This window comes from Camelina sativa, chromosome 9, assembly GCF_030686135.1.
Source record: "Camelina sativa cultivar CO46 ecotype springtype chromosome 9, ASM3068613v1".
NCBI lineage: Eukaryota > Viridiplantae > Streptophyta > Magnoliopsida > Brassicales > Brassicaceae > Camelina > Camelina sativa.
In genome coordinates this window covers 489553-507482 of record NC_141888.1, presented here as the reverse complement: position 1 = coordinate 507482, position 17930 = coordinate 489553, and the positions used below count along the sequence as shown (strand labels likewise).

General features: G+C 38.6%; 6 protein-coding genes across 14 annotated transcripts; 4 read left to right on the top strand and 2 right to left on the bottom strand.

The window, feature by feature from the left end:
• The first annotated feature begins 662 nt into the window (after positions 1 to 662).
• On the top strand, positions 663 to 2843 carry LOC104710032 (uncharacterized). Of its 3 annotated transcripts, XM_010426561.3 has the most exons (7): positions 951 to 1155; positions 1263 to 1312; positions 1508 to 1839; positions 1924 to 1995; positions 2087 to 2287; positions 2374 to 2454; positions 2530 to 2843. In XM_010426561.3, exons 3-7 carry the CDS (start codon positions 1594 to 1596, stop codon positions 2707 to 2709), a joined length of 780 nt encoding a protein of 259 aa, XP_010424863.1. In that variant the 5' UTR covers positions 951 to 1155; positions 1263 to 1312; positions 1508 to 1593; the 3' UTR covers positions 2710 to 2843. The 3 variants fall into 3 exon arrangements, with proteins under 3 accessions (XP_010424864.1, XP_010424862.1, XP_010424863.1); XM_010426562.3 differs by lacking the exons at positions 951 to 1155; positions 1263 to 1312 and adding an exon at positions 663 to 853; XM_010426560.3 differs by lacking the exon at positions 1263 to 1312 and having other exon boundaries at positions 919 to 1155.
• On the bottom strand, positions 2743 to 6237 carry LOC104710034 (sulfhydryl oxidase 2). Of its 4 annotated transcripts, none has more exons than XR_015566467.1 (12): positions 5793 to 6169; positions 5446 to 5470; positions 5272 to 5364; positions 4955 to 5136; positions 4726 to 4795; positions 4560 to 4628; positions 4390 to 4466; positions 4173 to 4314; positions 4049 to 4089; positions 3805 to 3951; positions 3280 to 3604; positions 2743 to 3193 (listed from the first exon to the last, which is right to left on the bottom strand). XR_015566467.1 is itself a non-coding variant. In XM_010426564.3 (12 exons), the coding sequence occupies exons 1-12, from the start codon at positions 5981 to 5983 to the stop codon at positions 3172 to 3174; spliced, it is 1491 nt and encodes a 496-aa protein (XP_010424866.1). In that variant the 5' UTR covers positions 5984 to 6237; the 3' UTR covers positions 2743 to 3171. The 4 variants fall into 4 exon arrangements, 2 of the variants coding, with proteins under 2 accessions (XP_010424866.1, XP_010424867.1); XR_015566468.1 differs by having other exon boundaries at positions 4560 to 4619; XM_010426564.3 differs by having other exon boundaries at positions 3280 to 3711; positions 5793 to 6237.
• A 708-nt stretch (positions 6238 to 6945) lies between these two features.
• Positions 6946 to 10156, top strand: LOC104710031 (uncharacterized). Its single transcript, XM_010426559.3, has 6 exons — positions 6946 to 8135; positions 8215 to 8471; positions 8560 to 8788; positions 9143 to 9228; positions 9326 to 9417; positions 9695 to 10156. Exons 1-6 carry the CDS (start codon positions 7851 to 7853, stop codon positions 9898 to 9900), a joined length of 1155 nt encoding a protein of 384 aa, XP_010424861.2. The 5' UTR covers positions 6946 to 7850; the 3' UTR covers positions 9901 to 10156.
• Positions 10157 to 10188: 32 nt separating this feature from the next.
• LOC104710030 (large ribosomal subunit protein uL30y) lies at positions 10189 to 12282 on the top strand. Its single transcript, XM_010426558.3, has 7 exons — positions 10189 to 10572; positions 10700 to 10883; positions 10988 to 11085; positions 11182 to 11239; positions 11513 to 11592; positions 11678 to 11780; positions 11883 to 12282. The coding sequence occupies exons 2-7, from the start codon at positions 10710 to 10712 to the stop codon at positions 12096 to 12098; spliced, it is 729 nt and encodes a 242-aa protein (XP_010424860.1). The 5' UTR covers positions 10189 to 10572; positions 10700 to 10709; the 3' UTR covers positions 12099 to 12282.
• Positions 12283 to 12950: 668 nt separating this feature from the next.
• Positions 12951 to 14274, top strand: LOC104710028 (reticulon-like protein B15). Its single transcript, XM_010426555.3, has 5 exons — positions 12951 to 13096; positions 13244 to 13427; positions 13552 to 13681; positions 13776 to 13845; positions 13937 to 14274. The coding sequence occupies exons 1-5, from the start codon at positions 13060 to 13062 to the stop codon at positions 14092 to 14094; spliced, it is 579 nt and encodes a 192-aa protein (XP_010424857.1). The 5' UTR covers positions 12951 to 13059; the 3' UTR covers positions 14095 to 14274.
• Positions 14243 to 17650, bottom strand: LOC104710029 (uncharacterized). Of its 4 annotated transcripts, none has more exons than XR_015566564.1 (12): positions 17461 to 17650; positions 17257 to 17355; positions 17066 to 17150; positions 16886 to 16955; positions 16633 to 16693; positions 16494 to 16547; positions 16048 to 16204; positions 15850 to 15946; positions 15359 to 15468; positions 15026 to 15146; positions 14729 to 14839; positions 14243 to 14628 (listed from the first exon to the last, which is right to left on the bottom strand). XR_015566564.1 is itself a non-coding variant. In XM_010426556.3 (12 exons), the coding sequence occupies exons 1-12, from the start codon at positions 17548 to 17550 to the stop codon at positions 14503 to 14505; spliced, it is 1167 nt and encodes a 388-aa protein (XP_010424858.1). In that variant the 5' UTR covers positions 17551 to 17650; the 3' UTR covers positions 14243 to 14502. The 4 variants fall into 4 exon arrangements, 2 of the variants coding, with proteins under 2 accessions (XP_010424858.1, XP_010424859.1); XR_015566565.1 differs by having other exon boundaries at positions 15850 to 15943; positions 17461 to 17623; XM_010426556.3 differs by having other exon boundaries at positions 15026 to 15132.
• Between the last annotated feature and the right edge of the window lie 280 nt (positions 17651 to 17930).

Below are 17930 nucleotides of genomic sequence, written 5' to 3'. Positions count from 1 at the left end.
AGAAACAATCCAACAAATTTGGTGGCTTTTTGTCAATTTCATATATTGTTTTAAGGTATTATGTTTGGGTTGTTTTCTTGGCCTAGCTACTTCCCACGAGTCACTTACCTCTTTGAGTATCTCCAATTCATTTCTATATCGGCTTTTATATTTGTTGAAAAATATAGTAATCTCTATTTTACAAGTAAAATTTGTTTTAATCCATCTCTATTCTCACCTCTAATCTATATCTATATTTGTTTTTATAAGTAAAAGAAAAATATAACAATTATATTTTAGAGACAAATTTATTTCAACTCACTTTTATTTTCATCTCTAAAATAAATATTGCTATATTTTTCTCTATTTATAGAAACAAAAAAAATAAAAGTCCTCTATATATAGAGTAAAAAATAACAATTTCTATTTCAAAAATAATAATAGAAATGGATTGGAGTTAAACTCATATTTATTATAAAGTTTCTAATTTTAAAGATAAGAATAGGAAAACCATATAAAGATGGCTATGTTTTTCACTATAATAGAATTCATCTTTATTACAATTAGAGATGATTTTATATTACTATTTAGTATTCAAAAGGCCACGTGTATGTGTATCCATGTACTACTACTACATACGGGATACGTCTCCAAAACTGTTAATGATATTTTTCTTTTCTTTTGGGGGGGGTATAATAGAGTAAACTAACAATCATAAGATTCGAGAATCTATTACTCCATCTCGTTGCTTCATCTGTAAACACACACAACTTTATCTTTGATGCCCCTCTCTAAATCTAAACCTGAATGAGAATAATTCGGAAATCAGAGAGAAAGAAAGGAAGCTTTTGTGAAGGCTTTAGCGTCAGGAAAGGTAAAATTAAAATAATAAAAAAATACGATTCTCGTCTTTTAAGTCTCCTTTTTCTTCGCTTTTCCACTTCTTCTTCTTTTCTTCTTCTCTTCTTTTCAGACAAAATAACAGAACAAAACGGTACAACAACCATCCTTTGCTCTTTTCCTCCCTGTCCTAAAATTTGGCTCTGCCTCTCGCTTCTTCCTCTGTTTTTGGTTTACTTTTTTTCTTCTTTGCTTTCTATTATTATTTTTTCTCCTAAGTACGATTTCATATAAGCGTATTCTTGATTCATTCAAAAGCTTCTTTAATTTTTGGGGGTAAAATTCAGATCCCTTACGACGTCCTTCTTGTTCCTAGATTTTTTAACTTTTTACTTTCCTTGTTTATATAGTCTCGAGTAAACCGTTTCGATAAACTTGTGCAGCTTATTTATCTGGTCAAAACTCAAAAGAAAAGTACAGCTTTTGTGTTCTGGTAACCAAACCAGCTTTTGATTTAGCTTTACCTTAACCACCATGGCTGGCAGAAAACTGTTTGCTTCAATCTAAATGTTTATCTTCATTAATGAGCAGCTTCTAATTTAATCCACATGTTCATGTTGCGTACGGAATCTCCTTTAGCATTGAATGCAAAATGCTGACCACTAACCCCATTATTTTCTATTCGCAGCTAAAAAAGAAAGGGAAAAAGATATATAAGAGTTGTTTCTTCAGCTGCAAGTTTCTTACTATACCGTAATAATAGAGAGAGGCAACATGGGAGATCATTTCGTGCTGCTGGTGGATCGGTTGATAACAGAATCCACCATCGAGGCTGCCATTCAGAGCAGGAACCGTATGTTGCAAGCTAATTCACCCGTCGAGGAATGTACGGTCCTCGATGAGAAAACCCTTGAGAAGCTGCGTAACGGTGATTTGTCAATGGCGCAGTGCAGGATCTGTCACGACGAGGACTTGGATTCAAACATGGAGACTCCTTGCTCTTGCAGCGGCAGCTTGAAGGTAAACAGATAAACGTTCCCCAGTTAAGAAAACATAGGTCTGATACTCTGATTAGATGATCCATGTTGTTGTTGTTGTTGGCAGTATGCGCATCGGAGGTGCGTGCAGAGATGGTGTAACGAGAAAGGTGATACAAACTGCGAGATTTGCCATCAGGTTTGTCCCCTCCTTCTCCGTCTCTCTCTCTCTCTTTCTCTTTTCCTTCTGAATGCAGTCTCATCTGATCATATATGTATGATTTGTTCAGGAATTCAAGCCGGATTATACAGCACCGCCTCCCTTGCTAGAGTTGGGTCATGTTCCTCTCCATTTCAGGGGAAACTGGGGAATATCTCAACGGGACCATCGTTTCATCACAGTTGTACCTGCTGATTCCACTTTTATCGACCAACAATATCCTCTTTCTTCCACCACAAGCTTCATATGCTGCCGTTCCCTTGTCCTCATTGTACGGACCACCACTATCCTCTTTTTCCCCCACCAAACCAACACTTTGATGTCTTTACTCATCATGTTTATGTTTGTAATCTGCAGTTCATGGCTCTTCTCATTCTCCGACATACCCTCCCTCTAGTCCTCACCGGATCAAACCTCCATGTCTTCCCTTTGTTCACGGTGAGTTTATCACTCTCACAACAGATTCAAAGGGAGTAAATTGATGAGCCCTAATTTGATTACTTTGGTTTTCAGTTGTTGTTTCTAAGAGTACTCGGAATCATGCTACCCATCTATGTCGTCACCAAAGCAGTCGCTACCTGCCGCCGCCATTCTCAGACCTTAGACACCTCTTACTCCGAAGATTCATCGGATGATGAAACAGAACCATGGCGCCTGCCTCAAACGCAATCTTACATTATAGGCGTGCGATGAGCACCATTATTTTCTTACACACACACACACAAAAGTCAAATGTCACTGTAAATATAATTTCTGGCTTATACATGTAAAATGTTGGATTGGTTTAACAGATTGAAAAAAGAAAAGAAAAGTATCTCATTGGCAAAGCTCCCTTCTCTTTCCCAGATCTGCAAATTGCGTATGCAGATAGACAAAGACTCACCTTGAATTTCTTACACAACAACTCTAACCAGATAGTCCGATACAAAATTATAAAACACTATAAAGACTCCTATAAAAAGATCCCAACATTCACAAGTGTCTCTGCGTGTGTATCCCAAAATTCAAGAGAAGAATCGGGACTATCTTTCAAAATCAGAGACAAAAGTTACAAGGAAAGGACCTGCAGCAAGCGACTTCGGGATCCCAACTCCAAACAAGAACCCTTGTGTTTGTTGTCTGTAAGTGATGAAAACATCAAGAGCTTCTTGTAGTTTAGTTCCAGCTTCTCCTCGGCCTGAAAAGAAAAGATGGCCACAATTGGTAAAGAAAACAGGAGTTGGTAGATACCGCTAGATTTATATAGATAGATGGAAGTAATACTTGCGATTCTTCTGCTGTGTCCTCCAGTAACAGGCAAGCGCCCCAAATGCACAGCTGGCGATGGCTATTGCTAATGCAGCTCCAATCGGCACAACCAAAGCGCTGGTGGCTACTGTCAAGTCTTCAGTGGCTGGAACAGTTTCTTCCTTGCTCCCGATGACACTCTTTTCCTTGTAAAGGGAGACGAGCTTAGACCCATAGTAGTTCTTCAAAAAATTGTAGACATGGTCGTGGTCCCACTCTATGCTTTTCTGATTACTTGAGAGATAACACAATGGGCAAAGCTCCTTTGGTGGCCATATGATCTTGGGGAACTTGGGGTCACCTGTACCAAGAGAAGCTTCGTCTTTCATAAGCCTCTCGTTGACCTTGTTATGTGTGCTCCACACCCACAAGACAAAATCACGTGCCTTTTTGAAAGGGGTTTTGACACTATCCATGAAACGCATGGATATGTGTGGCTTAGACGTTTAGTTGAGCAAATACCACGATTATTCGAGCTATGAGTTGTGTTTTTATTGTTACCTCAAACACATGTCGTTGAAATGCAGGCGGCATTCATCACACATGAAGAAGTTGTTGACGAAATCGCATATTGCCGTGAATGCAAAATGACTTTCTCCATCCTCAACCCTCACGGAAAGTGAATGCATCAGAACCCATAATCCACAGCTACAGTCCAGCATTTGAGAAATACTTCAGATACATACCAGTGGGGAAAATGGAATTGAAGGATCACGGTATTAAATTTAGAAACAAACTACAGTACCTGAATCCACGAGTATCGTTCTTGCTGCCACGGCAAAACATCTACCAAATAAGATATTAGGATAATCAGATCTCTAATGTGGATATACATGAAAACAGTAACAGAGTTGGTAGCTAGCACTCACGTAGTATCCACGTGGAACATCCTTTCCACAGATAGGGAAATTTCCCAAGGTATCTTTCCCTCCAGATTTTTCGTAAGAGCAATTTCCCGAAGGGCATAAATCATCATAGTTAACTAGAATTTCTGCAGCTCCTTTCCGACACCTATAGAAAATCAATTCACAATTAGTGTGGAAAAGGAGATTGTGACGGCATTAGAGTGATGAAACTTTAGTTTACCTCCTGGAAAGATGATGTGCTGCTAGAAGCTGGATAAATCTTATAAATGAAGCACTTGTTTCAGATGACTTAATGGCCTGTAGATGTCATGAAACTACTTATTCATTGACAAAACTGAACGAAAGGAAGAAGGTAATATACATACACAATAATCATACAAATTTCTCTACCTTCTGCACTAAAATGATATCAAAAGCTTCTGCGGTTGCTTCCTCAACGTCATACACAGCCTGAGAAATCTGTGGCAAATCAGCACCCGGAATATCTTAAAGCTGTTTAATCTTAAAAGAAATGCTAATAATCTCAGTAAAACTAAGCAGAGATCAGTCTCGAAACCTGGTTGTAGTCGGTAAGATTCGACAGGGCATGTTCGTTTTCGAATTTCTGACCATCCAAGGCATAAGAACTGCAAAATATCGAGAAATAAAAAACAGAGATAAGTCGGATGTGATTTTGCCAAACTAGCTCAGGAAACACTTAAAAGCTGGAAAAAAAAGTTCGAATATGTTAGATACATTTCGAGCCAGTGCTGAAGATAAAAGTCCAGGGCATTCACGGCACAAACCTGTCTATCTGCTTGTTAATCCAGTTGAGCAAACGCTCAGCTGTGCGGCCGTCATCAATAACAAGGATCTCGCTTTTATCCTTTTTAGGTTCCCAAGTGGCAGAGACAAACTTAGTAGGAGGACCCCAAAAGAGCATTGGATAATGAGAAACAGAGAACTTGTCACAGAGCTTGGTATTCGTCTGTGCATCAGAAAACACCATGATATACATAGCATCAGAAAGTCATGATATGGACGGACTTAGCATCAGAAAACAGTGAACCAACAACAACATGATATACATAGATGAATTTAGAACCGACCATGAAGTAAGTACCTTCAATGCACAATCAACTCTGGTCATCAAAACGATTCCGGGATGTATTGCGTCTGGTCCATTGAAGAGCCTTGCTACTTTCTCGTAATGAGGCTGCAGAGTATAAAAAGGTTTTAGGGAATTTCAATTAACAGGTAGAAGAACCAAAGATGGCGCTTTGAATAGTTATGTTACCTTGTAGTTTCTACAGGCAGGACACCTAGGATAAAGTACACAGATCAGTATACGTCAAAAACTAGTACTGTGGAAAATAAAATAAAAAGCATTTGCTAATCATCTATTAGCAATGATTAGAAAGAAGCATCACGAATAGTAAGAAGGACCATAAAGTTAAAAACTCTAAATTCTGATAAGAACACTTGCAACGCTAGATCCAGCAGCACCAAACTTTAGGTAGAAAAAAAAGTGCAAAAGAACCCCCCCACCCACCAACCAAACCAAACCCAAAACTGGAGATTTTAATTTCAAAGCAATCCAATTTTAATAATAATTAATGGTAAGCGGGATTAGGGAGAACTGACCAGTGAGCGAAGAATTCGACGACGGCATACTTGGCGGGGGTGTCTTTAAGAACTGAATCGAAGTTGGAAGTGTTCAATTCAACAGCTCTGTCTTTTTGATCGGCGATTTCCCGGAGAATCAAGCGCGAGCCAGGGGAAGAAGACGCCGCGATTACAAGGCCGAAGAACAAAAGCAGATGCACCAAAGACATCAAATCGAATCTTGTTGAAGACGAACCCCTCCCTCCTCTCAGATTTCAAAGTTTTTTTTTTAATCTTTTGTTTTTGGTTTTCTTCAACAAAGAGAGATGGGAGAGAGACAGAGGAGGAAGCGAAGAAGATCTACAGAAAGCTTCTTCCCTCCTCTTCCATTGAGAAAACGAAGCGCTTTGTGATATAGAAGCTCTAGAACGACGTCGCACTCTTTGAACTCTCCGTTACTTTTCATAATGGGCTTTATTCACATAACTAACTCTGTTGGGCCCTTTTGGGTTATCTATCGTATCACAGATCACCTTATTCGAAAACTTGATCATATTTGTAAAATATTTTTCTAATCCAATTTTTTTTATATTAAATTATTATTAAACTCATAATTTGTGGTGGACCTTGGAAGCCAGGCAAAAAGAAGACTATAATTAGGTGGTCATATGTGCACATCCCTCTAATAGTAAATAATAAAGGCTACTTAACTGATAAAACTAGCCGGCTATTGCAGAATGCAGCAGATTCACTTGCACTATATAATTAGTACAAACATATGAAATTGATTGCATTTCACTCGTATCAAGAGTTTTATGTTAATCTATCATGTAAGTATTATTATTTGACTATAACAATTTGAATGCCTAAAATATAAGAAAGACCCAGCAATTTAAAATGTTATGTTACTTTGATGTCATTGTCAATATTGAATGATGAGCGTAGTAGTAGTAGGTGGACAAATGCATTAGTTGAATCAATCTTGAATGGTATAGTAGTAGTTTATATTCTTGAACATTGTGAAGCTTATCTCTACGAACGATGGAAAAAACCAAAAAGAATTAAAAATAGGATGGAAAAAGACCAAATGTTTTACAGCCATTCTTTTGTTTCTTTTAGCTGACTAAAAAAAATATGCCAATTTGCCATATACAGTACTATATATTTAAATCATCTTGTCAGCATATCTAGCAAGCAAGCAGGCAGTATCCACCATTAATTTTAAAAGAAAGAAGCAGCCTCCCCTCTACCCCTAATATTGCTGGCTTTTGGTGATATATGTCTTTCTCTTTTTTCATATATTTCTCATCTGTTTTTATAGGGTTTTTACATTCACAACCTCAAATTATTGAAATGCAGCCGAGCAGTCTAAAATAGGTTTGCATTGCCTTATGATTAAACCTCTTTTAAGTGAAGGCGTAAGTTTGAATAACCGAAAGTTTGGGGGTAAATCTGTAATGAAAGATCAAATATGAGGGAGTAAATGTGGTAAATCCAAAATCACAAGGGGCTAAATGTGTTAGGCTTTTTTTTCTCTCTCTCCCTCTCCGAATACGAGAGAACCAACCAATCGAATTCTTTTTATTTTTTATTTTTTTTTATTTCTCTCTAGAGCCTAGTCATTTCTGCTTCATTGACCTCTCCTTTATTTGAAAATCCAGAAACTCATCTATTTCTCTCTCTCTCTCTACATTACCCGAATCTCTCTCTATCTATTTGGATTCCCTCTTCCACTAATCGTTGCCTGTTTAATCGGAGCTTTAGATATCTCATCAAGGAAGGAGAGGCTTAAGGGGGATTTCTCATCTTTTTTTTTGCTTGGTTCAATCAATTCGATCCATTTAATTATTTTCCCCAATCTTGGAATCTCCGATTCGACCACAGCTTCTTCGCCGTCACATCGATCGGAGACACATATTCACCTTCTTTTTTTTTTTTTTCAACGCCCAATTGGAAAAAAAAAAATCAACTCATTAAACTTAGATAGATAGATAGATTTAGATAGACCTCAGGTCAAATCAACTACAACGAGTGCTGGCGGCAAGGACGGACTGTGTGTTAGCTGTTTAAAATCCGATCGAACGATCGAAGTCGGAGATGTTGGGGGCTGGGTTTCAGTTGACGCGTGGTCGACACGGCGACGATCCTTTCTACTGTTCCGCAAAAGCTCGCAGGGCCAATCATCACCGCATCGATCAGCTCCGTCAAAGCGACGACGACGTCTCTAATGTCCCCCCATCTGCTCCTTCCAAGGATTACCTCCACGATTCTCAACATTTACTCCCGTCCTCCTCCGCTTCTTCTTCGTCTTCTTCTGGTGGTAATCTTCAACGGTTTTTAGACTCCGTCACACCATCCGTTCCCGCCCAGTATCTTTCTAAGGTTTCTTTTTACATACTCAAATTTCTCATACTTGGCTTCTTTGTTGTTATACCTATGTATATGGATATGGTCTCTGCAGACATCGCTAGGGGAAAGAAGAGCCGATGCTGCTGCTGCTGATTATAAACCTGTGCCTTACTTTGTGCTTGGAGATATTTGGGAATCATTTGCTGAGTGGAGTGCTTACGGCACCGGAGTGCCTCTTGTTTTGAATAACAGCAACAACAACAACAACAACAAGGAGGATCGTGTTATCCAATACTATGTCCCTTCTTTGTCTGCCATTCAAATCTATGCTCATCCTCATCATCCCTTTAATTCCTCTCTTCAACCAAGGTTGGTCCTTTTTATGCACCAATATATCCAAAAACATGTTTCGTTGTTTTCATAGCCTTGGCTCTTATATACACTTTTCCTGTGGCAGGCGTCCAGGTGATAGTAGCGACAGCGATTTCCGGGATTCAAGTAGCGATATCAGCAGCGATAGTGATTCTGAACGTGTTTCTGCTAGTCTGCACCATATCTCATTGAGAGATCAACTTCTCGAAGATTCATCCAGTGACGACGGCGAACCTTTAAGCTCTCAGGGTCGTTTGATCTTTGAGTATCTTGAAAGAGACCTTCCTTACATCCGCGAACCTTTGGCTGATAAGGTTTCTTCCTTCATTTCTCTCTACTAGAAGAACCTTGCACATTATATTTCAAAAGCATACCCTAGATACTAATTACTCATTAGGGGATTACCAAATACTAAGATGGTTTGTCTGACCAGGTAACTTGAAATTTAAAAACTGATGCTTAGAGTTGAAAGATGGTTGATACTTACCCCTTAATTTGGGTCAACTGTTGGCTATCAACTAATCAGAACTGTTCAATCTTCTCACGAACTGGTCATCCTCAACGTAAACTAGACCACATTCTAAACTCACACAAAAATAGGAACTTGTGTGAGCCTGTTGTTAATATATGGGCTCCCACTCATGACTAGTGCCTATTTTGTAATACAGGTTTTTGACCTCGCAGCTCAGTTTCCCGAGCTGAAGACGTTGAAAAGCTGTGACTTACTTCCGTCAAGCTGGTTCTCTGTGGCATGGTATTGTTACTTGTACTTTTTCGTACCAGTTTGCTTGCACTGTGCCAATGTATCTGTTTATGTCTCTGAGAATCCATTCTATTATATACTTTTGCAGGTACCCAATTTACAGAATACCCACAGGACCAACACTCAAGGACCTGGATGCTTGTTTCTTGACGTATCATTCCTTACATACACCCTCTGGAGGTAAACCATAACTGTTTTATTCTATTCTGAGGAAGCTTGCTTAGGAATTTTATCTTATCAGCCATGGTTCATTTTTTACGAATGTTGAAAAATATACCTGAGTGGATGCATAATGTAGCAATCTTTTAGTAGCATCATTTGACTATTGATCAACTCGACATCATAACTAGATGGATGTTCAGCACAAGAGTTAGAGTCAGGTGTTGCGAAGTCAAAATTTCGTTTGAAGGATAATTGTTTGGTAGATAGATGTTTTCACATCGTTGACCTATTGTAGGTGAAGATAGTGCACAACCAAGGGAGAGTGAGAAGATGTCATTGCCTGTATTTGGGCTTGCTTCATACAAGTTAAGAGGTTCTTTATGGACGCCCAATGGGGGTTCAGAGCACCAGCTCGTGAACTCTCTGTTCCAAGCGGCTGACAAGTGGCTGCGTTCTTATCATGTCAGCCACCCTGATTTCCTCTTCTTCTGCCGCCGTTGAGTAGGATTATAAAAGGAAGTTTCGATAAGGAAAATTGCGAAAAGATATGAGCTTGTTCAAACTGTTGATATGGGTTTGTTGTCAGCCTCAGGTTTTTAAAAGAGTTGCTTTTTTTATAATTAATTTAAATCTGTAAGTTATATAGATAAACGAATTTTGTTTGGTCAGATGATGTATGTGAACCCTGGGCTAACCTTTTTGTTGTATACACCACCAATACTATTGTTGTCTGCAATTGAAACTTGTGGAGTAAAAATGTGAAATGTTCAAACAAAGTTTAGTTGACAAGGGAAAATGAGATGCCAATGTCAGGTTAAAGAGTAAACAGCTTAACAAGAAGAAGAAAAAAACTAAACAATGCGCTTGTCAGGTTATTCACTTCGGCTGGGAGATAGATGTTCCCAGAGCCATTCAAGAATTGTCAAGAAAAAAACTACAAATCTCAAAAATTGGGCCTAATCAATTTGAATCACGAATAAGACTGATAGGCTTTTAACAGATAGGCTCAATAATGAATAATGGGCTGGTGAGGCCCATAAATTTCATACTTTAACCCTAATTTGAGAGGCAGAGAGCATATATATAAAATCTCTCATCGCCGTATCGCCTCTGAGAAAATCCGTTCCGAGTCGAGTAGAGAGAGAGAGAGCTCCTACCACACCGAAGGAAGAGGTTAGTGTCGTCTGTCTTTGTATTCGTCTCTCATCACTTCTTCATCCATCGATTAGTATCGTGTTCATGTATCTCGGATTCCGAAGGTAAAAAAAAAAAATCAAAATCTGGTGTTGTTGATGTGCAGGATTTAGGAAATGGCAGAGTCGAAGGTTGTAGTTCCGGAGTCGGTGCTGAAGAAGAGGAAGAGAGAGGAGGAGTGGGCTTTGGAGAAGAAGCAGAATGCTGAGGCTGCCAAGAAGAAGAACGCTGAGAACAGGAAACTCATCTTCAAAAGAGCCGAGCAGTACTCTAAGGAGTACGCCGAGAAGGTTACATATCTCTCTTTTTTTTTTCCCTTGAAGAAATGAATCCCCAAATCTAAGATTTGTTTTTGAAAGTGAAGTTGATCTGTCGTTCCTCCTGATTTTACCAGGAGAAGGAGTTGATCTCGTTGAAACGCGAGGCCAAGCTTAAGGGAGGTTTCTATGTTGACCCTGAAGCTAAGCTCTTGTTCATCATCCGTATCCGTGGGTATGTTTGCTCTTTGTGTGAGTATTATCATTTCCAAGGACATGTTGCGATGTTGTTGTTGTCCCTTAATCTGTTGTTCCTTGAATTATTTTGCAGTATCAATGCCATTGACCCTAAGACCAAGAAGATTCTCCAGCTTTTGCGTTTGAGACAGGTTCGTGTTCATTTATTTTTATGTTGTTGTTGCTGTGGTATATTTCTAATGATAGGGTTTGTGTAAATGATGAGTCTTTTTGAAAAATTGTCACTTACTGCTAGTGTGTTAAAATTGCTATGCAATTAGGTTTAGGACCTAAGAGATGGAAATGATTCTGTTGTGTTTAGTTTATTGATAATCAAGTGGTCTGTTATTGGTCACTTGTCTTAGCAAAGACACTATACAAAATGTGCCGTTTGGTAAAATTGAATTTGGCATTGTCTAATGCAGATCTTCAATGGTGTTTTCCTTAAAGTCAACAAGGCCACAATGAACATGCTTCGTCGTGTTGAGCCCTATGTGACTTACGGGTATACATCTTAGTCTTTCTAACCTTAAATCTTAGGCCGTGATAGCAAGTCTTTTATTCACAGTCTGACCTCTCTTATTTTTTAGGTTCCCTAACTTGAAGAGTGTCAAGGAATTGATCTACAAGAGAGGTTATGGAAAGCTAAACCACCAGAGGATTGCTTTAACTGACAACTCTATCGTAGAGCAGGTTTGTAGTCTGCCTCATTAACACTAACTTCTCAAATGTTGTTTTGTTGTGATGTAGTAGTTGTAACTCACGATTTCTTCTTCCATACACAAACGAAAACAGGCTTTGGGAAAGCACGGGATCATCTGCACTGAGGATTTGATCCACGAGATTCTAACAGTTGGACCTCATTTCAAGGAAGCCAACAACTTCCTGTGGCCATTCCAGCTCAAGGCACCACTCGGTGGCCTCAAGAAGAAGAGAAATCACTACGTGGAAGGTGGTGATGCTGGTAACCGTGAGAACTTCATCAATGAGCTTATCAGGAGGATGAATTAGGATGTTTTCTTTATCAATGTCAAACTTCTCTGTGTTTTCATTATATGCCTCCTTGATTTTGATCTTCTATCTTAAGTTAAAACGACATTTTGCATCTTCTCTTTTATTGTCTATGGACCTTATTATGGGTTGTGGACACCCCCTGGTGTTACCACACTTTTCTCAATGGCTTTTTTATGACACAGTCCACTTCTTGATGTCGATTTTTGTGTATCAATCGTTGACAAAAACATCTTTTCTAAACATCTGATCCAACAGTTGGTATTCACACACATAAAAGAGAAGGCACTGGTCCGTTTAACTCTCTCGAGTCCGCAATATTAAGCTCTAAATCATCGAACCATAACCAACAAAATTATCATATCACTAAAGTCAACCCATTGAGATATAATCAGTCTGATCTTCAATTTGGTTCTTCAATTTGTATCCTATATATTTTGGTTATTGAAAGTTGGATTGAATTTCTTCATATGTATAATAATAATATCGTATATAGCAAATAAACATAATGTATTTATACATTCATTTGAAATTATGTAAAAAAATTAAGAGATGTATATACTGTAATTTAAAATGGAAAGATATAAATGAAAAAGGTAATATATTGCTGTTTAAAAAGTAGATACAAAATGGTTGTCCAAAAAAAAAAACAAAAAAAAAAGATACAAAATTAGAGAACCGGGTTTAGGTAAAATATCAACAAAGTTACAAGATTTTTTTGCGTGCAAATGTTGTATAGAGTGTAGGAAACGAGGCCCGTGGCGTTTGGTATATTAATTGCTAGTTGCTACCATAAATAAGCAATGATTACAGTTTAATTAAGACTAAAAAGCATGCCAAAAGAAGCTGACATGAGGAGATTAAATGGAGATTTATCTTACTTATATATTCACGACTGACTATGGCTTATGAATTATGAACATTGCAAATCTCGTTTCAAGAATCAAACACAGCATAACCAATGTCTCTTGTAAATAAAATACTTGGTGAAGGGGCAGGTAACATTATAATCTGCTTTATCATTTTCTTATAGAAACTCTTTCTTCTCATCTACAGCTTTACATACTAATACTTTTTGAATAAATGTATTAAAGAAGAGACTTACACGCTTTTGAATAAAAAATACATTGGAAATGTTGTTGCAGTGGCGGATCTCTGTGTGTGGAAGGACAAGATAAACTCGGGGATAACACTTGTAACGGCAACACTTTTTTGGTTCCTCTTGGAGGTCATGGAGGCTCGATTTGTTCCACTTCTCTGTTCGATCCTGTTTCTCTTCATGCTTCTACTCTTCTTTTGGGCCAAGTTCGGACAACTCTTTACAACACGGTACGTACCAAATACCAATATATACATATCTTTTACATTCTAGTACGTCATTTATTCTGAGAAATGAACTTAGAAAACCAACACTAGAGCTCTCTCGTTTCACCAATTCTGTGATCTCACACAGGAGGCCTCCCACTCCAGAAGAGATAAATCTACCAGATTCCCGACTTAGAGGCTTTTTATTAAAGATGGAGGGCCTTCTTCTTATGCTCTATGAGATTGCATATGGGAAAGATATCAAAACCTTTCTCTGGGTGAATCTTTGCTACCTATGCTCACACTATTTTCTTTAGTTTCCATACAAAAGATTCATTGTTCATTTATAATTAAACTTCATTCATGTGGCAGACCATCCTTTATGTGGCCATCTTAGACATCATTGGGAGCTACATCAGCCTCCTCACAATTTTGTATATAAGTAAGAACACAACCTGTTAATGTATCTCTTTCTCTTTTGATCATGTCCTCCATTTGTCTCTAATAAACTATATCAACCAACACGCTTCCAGGCTTAGTCTTCTTGATGACAACTCCGGTTTTGTACCTGCAATTTCAAGAGGCCATTGACAGTTTCATCGGGACGGTATCGGAAGAGAAGAACAAGATACTTGGAGTATTCAAATCCAAAGTTGTCTCAAAGATTCCTAGGGCCATCAAGGTGGAGTAGTTGAGTTCATGTGAAATGAAAGCACCTCTATATGCTACTATCATAGTTTTAACTATATTTGATTTAGAAGGGATACTTGGCTGTTGTATTCCTTCCTAGCTACTAGCTAGTACTAAAAATCCGTGTTTAAAGGATTACAGAAACAGAATAATAAAACTTTTGGGAGTTCTTGGACACCTCTATACAAAGTATAAGGTTGCAACTACAGTAGTATTACACACAAGCATTGCAAGAACAAAGAAAATATCCTTTTCCAAGCTGGTGCAGCTCGTTTGTGCAATACGTAAGCATTCCATAATAACTAATAAAATGGAACAATAAAGATCATATCAAAAAGCAACTGCACAGAAGAAACTGTCTTGCGACCCCAAAACTTAAATGCGGGTCGAAAAGTCATTAATTCGTGTATTATGAAGTAACACCCCCTTGGTTTTTTCTTATCTCGGTAGAGGATATATCCATCCGGAATTTTTCTGCTGGAATTGAGATAAACATGTCGATTAATTCCTCTGGAATATCCAGATCTTCAAGAACCTGCAGAGGAGCAAGGATAAGGCATTAGGCATACAATCTCATAGACAACCCTCAAGAGAGTAAATTTGAATTAATCGAAGTTCTACTGCTCAAGTCAAACCTTAAATACACCATCTACATTGCGGCCACCAACAAGGAAAGTGCAACCTGTCCGTTTGCAATCACCAAGTATTTCCAACATCCTTCTGTAGCTTCCTTCATAGTACTTTGGCTGCAAGAAGTTCAGTTCCTTAATCATCTTTGATAGTACGGAATTGGAAGATAATAGAGCACCTCAAATGTCTGTGACTCATTAAGTTCTTAAGTGGCTGATCGCAACAGTGTAGCTTAAAATATAATTGTAGTTCAAGGAAAGAAACAAAAAGAGGATCAGGAAAAGTTTTAAGTAATTACATACATTGACAAGCCTTGCTGCAGTGTCAGCGCCAATTACAAAACTGCTTCCTGGGAAGAGCTCAGCTTTCTTGTAGAAGTATGGCTGATTTGAAACTATTACCGTCTTTCCTGCCAACCAGATACTAAACCAATATCAAATGATGGCACAAGCAAATAGACATAAAATTGCATTGCAAACATTTATAGCTCGATTCTGGATCACAAAATTGATTGGTCTTTCCTTTATTGGACGCAACTGGATCATAAGATTGTTGTAACTTAGAGATGCCAAACAAAAGTGGTGCACGGAGTTGAAAACATAAATAGATAGTGCGTGAATAAAAGATCCGCCTACCAACTGCTTCAAATTGCTTTACACGATCTTTAATCTGTGCAACTGAAAGTGGTGGTTTGTCTGCATTTATTGCGGATATTTCAAAGCATGGGTACCCGCCGCCACAAACGCTGCATAAAAAAATATGCTAGTAAGATTGTTTACATTTTATGTTGCAGAGAAAAAGGACAGTTATCTGATTTGCTGTACAGCACGTTTAAAATGCCAGAGGTCTCTCAAACTCCAATCACAACATGTGGAGCACAACGAAAAAAAATTATGAATTACTACTTACCTTGCACAAAATAGCATATTAGATTCAACTAAGAAACAGAGAGTCAGCATGTCAAAAAAGAAACATAGAGCCAGCAAAGAGCCAAAGACAGAAAAGATACAGAGAAGGCTTAGGTTATACATATGATTAACATCAACCAGTGTTTTTCTTTTAAACATGTTCACCTGAAAGAGAAATAGGTACTCGTTAAGCAAAAAATAAAGACATACTAGCCTACCTCATAGCAACTTCTAACAGCTTGAGGTGACCGTCATGTAGTGGGTTAAAAGAGCCAGGCAGTATAATCTTTCTATCTTCATCAGACCCGTATGCTTCTGCCACAAAGTTAGAACTACATCATTACTGGCAACGAATGCCAGATTAAGTTTGAAAGAAAAATTATAAGTCTCATCGGGTCAAATGACAAAAACCTTACCACCAGAAAATGGATAAATCTTACAGCACAACTCCCCATTTATAAGCTGTTCTAGTTCTTGTTCTTCACTAAACTGGGTTTCAGACTCATAAGGCACCTCAGTCTCGGTCAAGCCCGAGTCAAGAGTCCCAGAAACTTGGCATGCCTTGGCCATAGCCTAAGACATCGACAAGAAAGGTTTTAAGAACTCAGTCCACATGATGAACCTCAAAATACAATGCTTTTCGAAAAGTTATGCTAGGAACGTATGAACAACAACTGCTCCAGAAAGAATATGTATTTTTAGTATTATTCAGTAAAATGGAACAGAAACGTCAACAGGTACTTGAATCTAATACAAGTAAGTGAACTAATTTGCCAGTTTTCTTTTTTCCTTAAAAGCAGAGAAATCATACAGCAATGCACTAGGCAGATAGGAGGTTGTATAATTTAGCTATGTAACAAACCTGGATCAGTGCACAGCTTGACACCTTATCTTCTTCCTCTCGGCTCCGTAGATTCTAAAGTATTAGGCAATAAGATAAAAGACATGAGTAGTTGATATTAAGGAGTAAAAGAGGACGGGAGAAAGAAGGTCGTAAAGACCTTGGTTAGAGTGACAGAAGATTCCCAGATCCGGTCGGATGCTCTCATAGACAAAAAGAACCTACTCGGGCAGCAACAAAACAACAAGTATGAGTAATAGAAAGCAATCGAAGCGGCCATGATAGAACATCAAAATCCCTAAAAATGATATGTTTGGATAACAACCTACTGTGGTAGCCTAGGCATTAAAACATTTCAAGAAAATCATAAATATTATTAAAGGAGCAGGAAGCAAAAGTTTTGCATAACCAACCTGTGATCCCCACGCTTTGGAAGAGAAGTTGCCAAAGATCCAGTAAAGCCCACACCAAGAACCGGATATCCTATAAAAAAAACACCACCAGATAAAAGACAAGTAAGACCAATCCGGGGTTTACTAACAAGCAAGCAAGGCAACAACGATGAAGAATGAGACCATATAATATGAGAAAACCTGGTCTAGAGAGCTTAAGAGCCCGATTGTAGGCTAACAAGGCCATCTCCTTGGCCATTGCTTGGCTGCAGTGTTGGCTCGGAACCTAAGAAAAACCCAGGTGAGATAATGGAGAAGAGAAGAGGATTGCTTGCTGCCATATAAAAAGAGAGAGAGAGAGAGAGGTATGTATGAGATTACTGATTACGAACCCTGCCGAGTAATTGGACCATAGAAACTCTGGAATAAGGAACCACGGCTTCGAGAAGCGTGTTGGAAGCTCCAGGAACCGACATCAACCAACCTAAAGCCTGCGAATACATATATACAGTTTTCGTATCGTATCACTCAAAGCAAAGCCAGAGGCAGAGAGCAATCACATGTATATTGAAAGCGAGAGTGAGAGTGAGTGAAACCAGAGAGGCACCGCCGGAAAGATAGACGACGGCCTGCGTCGGAGATGAGTGAATCGCTTCGACGATGGCACGAATCGCAGCCTCTCCCATTGTTTCTCTCCGTCTCGTCTCCGACTCCCATTGATGATCGTTCCCAATCAAATCGTGTCACTTGGAAAAAAACAGAAAAAAAAAAAAAAAAAAAAAAAAAGCCAAATTAGCCCCAAATGTTAAAGTATTTACTATCTGTTCCCCAAAATAGTTGAATATTACGCTAAAACCACAATTGTTTGAATTACTAGAATGTGCACCCCTGGCGCTCCCTCTCGCCGTTACTCGTCGTTAGTCCGTGACTGGGAAATTAGGCCCACTGACTCTCTCTCTCTCTCTGTGTATAGAGGTGTTTAGGGTCTCTCTCTATCCTACTCAACTACGAAACGAAAAATCACACTCCCCCTTCACAATCACAAGTGTCCTCTACCTCTAGTCTC